Genomic DNA, 10,814 nt, shown 5'->3' on the forward strand with positions numbered 1-10,814 from the left:
CATATTCCTGTATAGTATGCATTCTACACTGTCTATTACTTACATTAAAAAATGGACATTTAACAGGCCGGAGAAAGACTTAAAAATAAAGGGTTAGATTAATTGAGCCAGAGGAGCGAATCCACTTTTTAACCAGTGGTAATCTCACTTATCATGCAGCTGTTTTACCTGCGAAATGAAGCCAGACACAAGACATTAAAGTCATAATGTACAACTAAATACACCAAATGAGAAAACGAACACTCCTTCAAACAACTGAAGAACACTCTTAACTAAAACTCATTCATCCATCCAGATTTTCCTCTACTTTTTCCTCTCTTCTTTTTTTGAAGATCAAGCAATGGCAAAAAGTTGAATAATTCCGCCTCTTTGATCTGCACACACAAGTGAGAGTTCATTTCCATTTTTGATTTTTTTCCCCCTTCCTTTCTGTAAGAGTGCCAGCATCAAGATTTACCTTGGTGTGCAAATGTGCTGGAATAGGTTAAAAGGAAATCTCGCTGCTCTCTCAAAGCACAAGTGCAGATGTTATGAAGTTAATTAAAAATTTAGCAATTCGTTTCTCTCGTCCCAATTTAGGCTGCATCAAATAGCAGAAAACTGAAGGGAAAAAAATGACTTGTGAGAGGAGTCCGTGCAGTCTGTCTTTTTACATGTATAGCAACATCAACAAGGAGGAATACTTCTGTAATGTAAAATTCAGGATGATACACCGATCCTATCCACCTTTTTCCTTCATGCAGCATGCATTATCAGGAAATATGTTACATCCTGTGTGTAGTACATGTATTTCCATTTCAACAAATAAATCCAAACACTGAATATATAGCTCTCCAGTTCCATCTTCCTAACTCTTCCTTTCTCTTTCTCTAAATCAATAATTCTGGACTGAAGATGGGAAATTAGTCCAGCCTGCTCATCTTCTGTTTTTTCAGACACTTTACCTCGTTTAGAAGACAACAGTGATGAACACATTTTTAAGCCTCCCCCAGCCACCAATCTTCCCAACAACTAACCCAGCTTTCCATGTTTTCTAAAATTGCATCAGTGTGTTGACATAGGCCTGGTATCTTCTACCAACTTTTCCATCCCCTCCCAAATAATAGTGCCATCCACAGAAAGGATGTCAAGTCTCAAGATGCTGCCCACCCCTCTCCACTCCCCCTGTGTGGATGATGCTCCAGGAGGGAGGCGGGCGTAGTTTCTGCACAGGTGCTGCAGCTGCATTCGTACATAATTCCTTTCTGCGCGAGCACGGCTCGGTGTTAGCCTCTATGTGCTGCTTCCCCCCAGTGGGACCCCCTCCTCCACTGAGTGATATTACAAGCGGCAGCCGCGCGCCTCTGATCTACATGCGCTGGGCTCTCTCCTGGTCCTGGGTGAATAGCGCTTGACTTGTTCAATTTGTTTAGAAGCCGCGTTCGACGCTTTGAAGCCACACATTTTAGCATAAATCATAACCTGTCTCCTTGCTAACAACTGCTTTGAAATGCAACATCTGCTTTTGAATCCCCAGCTTTACAATTAGTTAAGCAACATCAATAGATTGACTCCCTATAATTTTTCTTGATAATGAACTCATGAATGAACGTGGGGGGGATTAGTGCTGGGCCCATTTGATTTTTCAAGGCCACGGTCCTGAGCTGGATCAGCCTTCATCAGCCTCACTTTGCTGGGATGCCGTTAACTTCCTGAAGTTCTCTGGATGTTCTGACTACAGTCAGACACACCTGTTAAATTGGGTTACCCTCCGTGGTAACCTACTTAGGAAGTGTCATGGTTGTGGGGCATGTTACCGGGCCATGTTGTTTACTCTTTCATCACACTCTTCAGGATCCCTGTTTGTTGGTTTGTTTTGCAAAGCACAGCCTTCTGTTCAGCTGTGGGAAAAGAGCGGAATCAAACACCCGGAGAGCGCCCTGACGTTGACATTGATAAGCTGGGCTTGTCACTTTCCATTTATCTGAATGACACTGATACTCAGGTTGGATCTCTGGAGGAAGTTGTGCATACACAGAACCCAGGTGCATATGCTGCAAGTGCTGCAAAAGGGAAAAAATATACGTCTTCTAAGTTTGCTTAATCAAATGCATCTAAAGTCATTGCAGTGAATAAAAGAAAATGCACATGATATTGGCAGGAGCTGTGGCTCTTCACTGCACTGTACTAAAGTTAAAACGGATCCATCAGTTGGAAACCTCTCATCAGGTGCATTAAGAATTCCTTTTGCAGGTTGAAGAGGAAAATAACAATCCCAAAGATTTTATTTTCAAAGGCAAGCATTTGATCAGTAGTCATCAATTAAACTTACTGAGGTGCAAATTACACCACAAGGATTAGATGAAAGAGCCTCTGTGTCATTTTCTCCCCTCCTCCTCAAAGCTTGGCTTGATTAGCAGTACACACAAACAGCAGGCTGATCCCTGGCATGGTGGTGACAGGGTGACACTTCCCCTCACATTACGCAGGCTGAGCTGACGGAGGGGCTTAACAGATAGTGGCATCACAGGCGTACATTTACAAATATATCTACTGCTCGGGCTGTGCAGCACTCCTCTGCACATGTAGCCCTTGTATCTCTGCTCCTGCTTTGCATTTCTGATTTCAGCTGGAGCTTTGCCATAAGATCCGGTTACCATACTGATCTCAGTCCTTCTTCCCAGATGGCATGTTTGGGCTTCCTGGGTAATATTTAAGAGACAAGATACTATGGGCCTTTGCTAATGCTAATACAGGCCTTCTGTTACATCAATATTCCAAGTAGTCATTTTCTCCAGCATATACTCATGATACACAATTTTAATAAAAACACAGACTTTTACTAACTCTTAAACTTTAATTCCTGCTTCCTTTGAGAGTGAGCAGCACTAGTTTATATCAGATCAGCTAATATTACCATGACAGGTGCTCGTGTCTCCCGCAGCCACTGAACAACGCTATAAGATCAATTGGCAGAGGTCCCTGCATGCTACAATACCCACATTAACTTGATGGCTGTAAACTGTATTGTCAAGTGTTAAAGGTAATTGTTTACCTGTGTCGTCTTTGTCTAAGTGGGTTTGCATAGGCTCTGTGATTGATAATCCCATTGTTTCTTTCTCATTTTGTCTCTGTGTTTGCTTTTTTATTATTCATTTTGTGTCACATTGCACAGACAGGCAATTGTAGGGAATTCATCTTTTTAGGGAATTTACACAGCAAACCCTATGAATAAACAATTCATTTTTTTCCCGGTAAATTAGTAATCATTAATTTTAAATGCTGTGCTGGGGAAAATAAATTAACATAAAGTTATCACGCTCAAAAGTGCAACAATGGATACTTTAAACGCAGAGAGGACGCCACACGATGTGTAGCACCTTCTATATAAACTCTCTCAATCATAATGACAAATTCACTGGTCATGAACAAATATACAGTATATATCTGATGTAACTTCATGAAATACAACTGAAGACATCCCCATAAATAAACAGATCATTGGCAAATTAACATAAAAACCTGAACCCTTCCCCTCAACATCGAGGGGACCCGGCTCTGTTACAGTGCAGGAGTGTGACATCTCGACCCATGTTTGCAACTGTGTGTTAATCGTGCCACAAAATAAATAAATTAAGTAAATATATACATGCATAATAACAAAGTGCATGAAAAAATAAAAATGCTGTTTGAGGAAATATCTTTTAGAGAAACTTTCAACAGAGTTCAAAAGGCTGAGAGAGTCAGTGCCACACCTCGTTTTGTTTCAATAATAATATGCCTATGTTACATAATAATTTAATAATACATAATAAAGGTTGAAACTTTAAGTGTATTTTGTCATCTTTGAACAGACCTTGCTGTTTCCAGCCTACGAGCTAACCAGCTACTGCCTTTAGCTTCACATTTACCACAAAGATATGAAGCAGTGGCTGTTGGTCTTTTCATCTTATTCTCATCACAAAGAGCATAACCTGTGTACATTTGTCACTTTGTTTGTCTTTTTAAGGTAAAAAAAAAAAAAAACCAACAAAAAAGAAAACCTTAAGTAGCAGCGTCACTTATGTTTTGAATGACTACATGTCTCGTCATGCAACTTTGTCACAACTCTCTTTTTCAGATCAAACGCAATATTTTATAGGCCAAAACCTTCAAAGCATATCATATCCTGTCGAGATGATGAAATGATCATGAAGCACCGTGAAAGTGACATTTGGCAGATGGACTGCATTCATCTTTATCACTGCAGAGTTCCTGTACTACTTTCCTTTGATAAAACATGAAACACCTCCTCTGCTCAGATTTTCAGACTGTGACAAGTGTTTTAGTTTCAGTACTCAGGACTCTGCTCTTACACACACAAACAGATAGATAGATAGATAGATAGATAGATAGATAGATAGATAGATAGATAGATAGATAGATAGATAGATAGATAGATAGATAGATAGATAGATAGATAGATAGATAGATAGATAGATAGATAGATAGATAGATAGATAGATAGATAGATAGATAGATAGATAGATATTGGGGTTGGAGTTGTTGCATGATTAACCTTCAAGAATTACATTAGTGTAATTTATCTAACTTGGCTATGAAGGTGAAGAAGGCAGTAATTTCTTCTCAATCCATTTCTTTTACTGTATATGTATTTCACAAACCCCCCTCCATCTTCTCTGGATCTCTCTTGCTCTCCCCCCCCCCCCCCCCCCCCCTTTCGTCTTTCGTCTCTGGGAGTATGGGTGCATGTCAAGTGATTGTTGAATTGAAATATTGATGTGGAGTATCAAAGCGTGGCGTAGCACTCCTGTGTTTCCAGAACTAACCACGAAGCGCTTTGATCAGATACTCCTGTGATCTGACTTCTGAAGTTGTTAAGAGTGCTGGAAAACAAAATGCAAACAAACTTCAAGTGCTCTTGGTATTGATAAAAGTTTTCTTTGACAAGTGGAGATGCGTGCTGTCTGCCTGTGTCTGCCCAAGACAGGAGATTTTGGGGTTTCTGTACATGCTAATGGACATGAGATGAGGGAATTATTATAGTTCTCTGCTTTTCACACACGGAGCAATGTAAACTGTGGTGCAGGGGTGGGAATCACCTCAGAATCCCGCTGTGATATCAAGACTCCCGAGTACCAATTCTAAGTCTGGGAATTGTTTTAATCCAATTCTGATTAAACTTGTTAGAATTTATCATTTATTCCATTAGCAAACTAAAAAGCTAAATGAAGACACTTGTGAGTAAAGCTCTTTAAGATAAATCTCTTCATGCAATCAAACCTACTGTGCTTACAGGGGGAAATGAATAAATAAATAATGTGGATGTGTTTCCACACCAAAACATCATATTTATTAAATAACTAAATATGATAAGAAAAAGAAAATGAAACACTTTCATCAGTTTCTTTCCCATCATGCTCTAAAAAAAAGGAATTTGAAAGCTAGAGAAAGATATTAAAATCTTTAAGGTTTGAGACCAGTTCCAATTACTGACTGTGCCAATTGGAAAGAATCTAAAGTTTCTGGGCTCCACGGTATTCAACGCTTAGCTGTAGAAATGGTCTGGCTGTGGTAGAAATCTGACATATGGTGTCCCTGAAACTACAGAAAAGAACCTTATTAGTACCTTGCAGAGTAAACATCAGTCTTTGTTCAGTATCTCCCTCTGTGCCTCCCACTCCAACATCACACACATTTCTAACTGAGTATGAAGAAGAACTGACTCCTGAATGAGGTATCAACTGATTGCACTGTAAACTCCATCTGTAAGCGCTGCTCTTCATCCTAAAGAAACTGACTGTCACGGTAATTATGACCCATCGTGTCCCGTCTTGTCTTCGTGAATGGTTGAAGAGTGAAGCACTAAAGTTAGCTGCAGGCTTCTGCATGCTGTCTGTCTTATCCATTAGGCCACATTTGTCACACGAGGGCCATTGAAGCAGGCCTGTGTTGTAAAACAGGCTTTCTGACATAGCCACCAGTACAAAGACTGCCTTCCTCTGTGGCTGCCCTTTTACAGTGCAGATGGTCAAGACAGCTGGGACAATTTAGTGATCTGAGGCTTTTAAAATGCCCCCCAGGCATGATAAACAGCTTGAATACCCACTTGCATATTCCACGCAGGCAAAGATTATGTCTGAAAACAAAAACAGCACCATTTGTGTTCTGCAATGGGCAAAAAAACTGAAAAACTCCTCCAAGACTGCGAGATTTTCAAAAATACTAAACTATCACGAGCATCCCTGTAGAGTTTAAAATCTGTTTGTTTTTCTTTGACATGTTTTTGACTGGAAATAGGTGCATGAGAACATCTGCATCATCTTGCCAGGATTTTGAAGTCGCTGGTAGCCACCCAGTCAGAAGCAGCGTGCGATGTATGACGGGGCGCGCCTGATTACCAGCAATCTCACCAGCTGTTTAATGAACACAGGGACCTCTTTCTCTGGAAATTAGTTTTCCCTTGAATACTGTGGAAGCCGTATCCAGGTCTATTTAAATGAGGTAACATGGGGAAGGTAAGCACCACCACATGAGCATTGTTTTCACAGTTCAAAGTGAGGAGAGAGTACTTTGCACTTCAAAGACACTCATCTGGGAGGCAGTACAGTGGGGGTGGGGTGGCGTGGGGGAGAGGGGACAGGAAATAAGAATCAGGGTAATTAACAACTTCTGCTCTGTAATAAACCAGAGACATAGTATACCTCTGCCTCCAAGATACATTCCTATTTTCATGTCCTCCTCACTCTTTTGATTCTGCTCTTTTCTTTCAGCCTTTTATTTGGAGTTAGAGAGCTTTTTTTTTTTACCTAGCAAGGCTGCATGTGACTACATTATATTTGTTACCTCATGCACAGGTAATTAATTATCAAGAAACAAATCCACGTTGTTTTAATCTAACTACAGCATTGATTTGCATGCCGAAAAGCACTGAAAAACATTTTTTTAATCAATAAATCTTTAAGGACAGCAGCACTGGCATCTTTATCCTTTCACATTTCAAAATAAAAACTATAGGTGTGATTTAAGTCTGCATGTCACATCTTTTTTGGATGTTAAGGAGGCTACATAACCTGCGCTTTCCGTTTGGCTTTCACACCAGTAACTTAAAAAAAAGTCCCATAACCAAATGGTACAGTTAGGTGATTAAATCGCTGCCTCCCATGTATTTTTTAAAACCTGCTAATTCACTCACCGGCTAAGAGGAATGAAAGGAACTTTACACTTGTGTTTAAATGTATTTCTAAAGCAGATATATTTTTGTTCCTCATTTCAGATGGCTTCACTGTGGGGTGTGTTTATTTAAGGATCACAGCCTGTGAAACAGTGAGGAGCAGATAAGTGAGGAACAAGGAATTTACATGAGAAACAGGTTCCCGGCCTGGATTTAAACTCTTAACATTGTAATGGTGAACAGATTTACAGAATAAGATTAAGATTCAATCTGCATTTAATGGAGCAGATCTGAGGCGGCCTCTACTTGAACCTTGAAATGTGAGATGTCACACAGGGCAGCCTATTTGACATGTCACCTACTGGTGAGAACTCGGAGCCTTTGATTGAGTTTTATCAATTACGGAAAATACTGGGACTTTCTTTAAAGTTGCGAGCCTTACGTGGCCAAGAAGCGCCTGCTGTTGTGTTGAGGTACAAGTTTGTTAGGAGAAAATTAACAATCCTCTAAAATGTCCAGTCAATCTATACAAGTAAGAAAAAGGCTTATATTCATTGTGCATTGTTTCCTTAAGTGGTGCACTTTGTTTTACTGCTGCCCTGTATGATTGTTTCTGCTTCTGCTTGTTGACTTGAGATCATAGTTTGGCCACCTTTTCATTTAACACTGCATCTGTAATGGTTGCCAAAAATAAAAATCCACCCGCTTTCTATCTTTACTTGACTTCCCACAATGGAGTTAAATCAGCATGTAAATACTCCCAGAGTGAGAGAGGTTTTTTTTTTCTTTTCTACTTAGCTGGCTCTGTTTATCTTAGATCTTTTAACAGACTAAGCATTTTGTTCTTGTGCAAAATTTAGTCCTAAATGCACTCAGTGAAAGTTGCTGAAACACATAACAGCAACTTGTTTTCTTTTTTTCTCTTACTGTATAGGGTAACAGTTGCGTATGCTTTTTTTGAATTATTGAAGTGGATCTCAAACACACCATGTCAGCTCAAATAAACGCTTTTCTAAAACACAGATTTTACATGAGCCTTTTTAAAATCATTGTTAGAGTCTTTTTTTTTTGTCTCAGAACAATTGAGGGAGGAGTCAGTTGTTGGGGTCAGCGTTTGGTTGAAATTGAGTGAAATTATGAGTAGCCCACCCCTTCACCTAACAAGCCCCCCTCCTTCCTCCCTCACATCTCCTCTCTATTGACGGGCTCGCCTGCATCATACTGAAGACCCCGTTGAGAGGATCTTTTCTCACTATATAGAGAAGATGCAGCTCCGGCGCCTTTGAGATGATCGCCAGGATTTACTCCGCGCCTCTCTGCCCCTAAGTTCTCTAAAGGGCAGGCACCTTCGGCTGTTTTAAAATAACCACCTGGACTGCTAGCACTCTGAAAACATTTACCTAGTGGAGTGAATGTGAATAAACTTCCCAGTGTTTGCTGCCAAAGCGTCGGAGTCATTCAAGACTGTGAGCATATTTTTCTTCTGCGCGACCAGCTGTGGTTTAGCGCCGGTGCGTCGGTGCCTCTCGGCGCAGTTTGTGTTGCAGGTGCTTGGAGAAGCAGCGCGAGGACAGATGGCTGCGCTGACGATACAACGGACCGACAACTTTTTGCACACATTTTTACAGGTTTGTTAGATTCTTCTTTATTTTATTTTGTTTTAAGGCGGATGCGTTTGTTTGCTCCTCCTTTTCTCTGTTGTGAGAGCGCGAGTGTTCACAACTTGTAAAATAGTATTTAGCTTCTCGGATGGTAAAATCATTTTATGACAACTGAAACTAGCAGGAAACGAGGGGAGGGAACTAAAATAGTTTGCACATATTTTTTTGATGTAAACTTTTTTTTTAACTTCAAAGTTTAATTTTCAATTTGCCAGATTGAAAAAAAATTTAATGCTTGTTTTTTTTTTAAATCAATTTGTTGACCCTGAAGATCATCGAGTAGGACAGGAAACCTGATGTGTTTTTGTATATTATTACACAGGACCGGACGCCCAGCTCTTCTCCAGAGGGGGCACCCAACGCCCTCTCCTTTCTGGCCACCACCTGCAGCCAGGCCTGGCAGGTGGGGAGCACAATGGGCTCAGAGGGTTCTCAGTTCCCCTATGAGGGCACCGTCAGCTCAACATCTGGAATGTTTCAGCTCTGGAGCAATGACATGCCACCCAGCACAGCCCTCAGCACACATCAGATGACCTTCACGGTGCCCAAGATGCAGTTCCCTGGACACATGCAGTCTGGCCTGGGTCACCATCATCATCACCATCACCCCCATCATCACCACCATGAGCTGCCTCTTACCCCTCCAGCTGAACCACCATCATCCTACTCCTTTGAACTCTCCCCTGTTAAAGTGCTGTCCTCACAGCCACAGACCAACAGCCACTACTATCCTCAGCATAACAATGTGGGACAAAACTTCCCCAGCTTCCTCCCAAATTCATCAGGTAGGCATCATTTGTCCGGAGGCCATGTGGAAGAAGGGCAGCAATGGTGGAGCCTTCCCCAGACCAACGCTACCCCTTCTAACCACCCGTTCTCCCTGGGCAGACAGCTGGTTTTGGGGCATCAGCCCCAGATAGCTGCTCTTCTCCAGGGCACCTCCAAAGGTCTGCTGAGCTCCACTCGCCGCTGCCGCCGCTGCAAATGCCCCAACTGCCAGGCAAATGGCGGAGGGTTGGAGTTCGGAAAGAAGAGACTGCACATCTGCCACATCCCAGAGTGTGGCAAAGTGTACAAGAAGACCTCACACCTGAAGGCTCATTTGCGCTGGCATGCCGGGGAGAGACCCTTCATCTGTAACTGGCTCTTCTGTGGTAAAAGCTTCACCCGTTCGGATGAGCTACAGCGGCATCTCCGCACGCACACCGGGGAGAAGCGCTTTGGATGCCAGCAGTGCGGCAAGAGATTCATGAGGAGTGACCACCTCTCCAAACACGTGAAGACCCACCAGACGAGGAAGAGCCGATCTGGACAACCTTCACAGAGCACGGACCCTCTGCTCACCAACATTAAGAGAGAATAATCGCTATGGTTCTTCAATCAGAGACAAGAATGTGTGACTCACACTCACTGCCATAGGTTTGCACTAGAGGGTAAGCGTCAAGCTCCCTGAATATATTCTGTTGTCAAAGCTCTGCTTTGGACTTCAAATACTACCATAAAGTATATTTAGTGATCATTTTGAGTTAATAATTATGTGCTGTTTGGAGCCACGCACCTTTAAAGAAAACTTGAAGCCTTTCTAAGCGATATTGTGAGAGTTTGTGCTGCATTCAGTGTACCTTTCTTCAAGCCACACAAACGGATCTCGCCTAGAGTTAACTTAATTGTATCCCTTTCACATTTTCAAATTCATTTAAATTTGATCAGAGTTGGGGTTTTTTTGTTATTTTTAATTTTGTGATGTAAATATTTTTTTCATGTGATGAATTTGCAAGACATGAAAAACATTTCAAAAGGCTTTCCTAATATGTTCCTAAATAAATGTATGCCTTAGTACAGCTCTGATTTCTGTTCCCTCGAGCGAATGGATGAATGCCTGTGTTACTGTTGATCGTTAGAATTTTTTTCCAAAACATATGCTAATTTGTCTACTGCAAGGTAAGAATCTTCTTTTTTTTAAAAATATAAACATGAGTGTCTCCGAGCCGCATACGTAT

General features: G+C 41.4%; 1 protein-coding gene across 1 annotated transcript; it reads left to right on the forward strand.

Moving 5' to 3' along the window:
* The first annotated feature begins 8,572 nt into the window (after positions 1-8,572).
* On the forward strand, positions 8,573-10,550 carry sp5l (Sp5 transcription factor-like). Its single transcript, XM_026154285.1, has 2 exons — positions 8,573-8,781; positions 9,137-10,550. Exons 1-2 carry the CDS (start codon positions 8,728-8,730, stop codon positions 10,175-10,177), a joined length of 1,095 nt encoding a protein of 364 aa, XP_026010070.1. The 5' UTR covers positions 8,573-8,727; the 3' UTR covers positions 10,178-10,550.
* The last annotated feature ends 264 nt before the right edge of the window (positions 10,551-10,814 follow it).

The sequence above is a fragment of the Astatotilapia calliptera genome, chromosome 20 (genome assembly GCF_900246225.1).
Source record: "Astatotilapia calliptera chromosome 20, fAstCal1.2, whole genome shotgun sequence".
In the NCBI taxonomy this organism is placed as follows: domain Eukaryota; kingdom Metazoa; phylum Chordata; class Actinopteri; order Cichliformes; family Cichlidae; genus Astatotilapia; species Astatotilapia calliptera.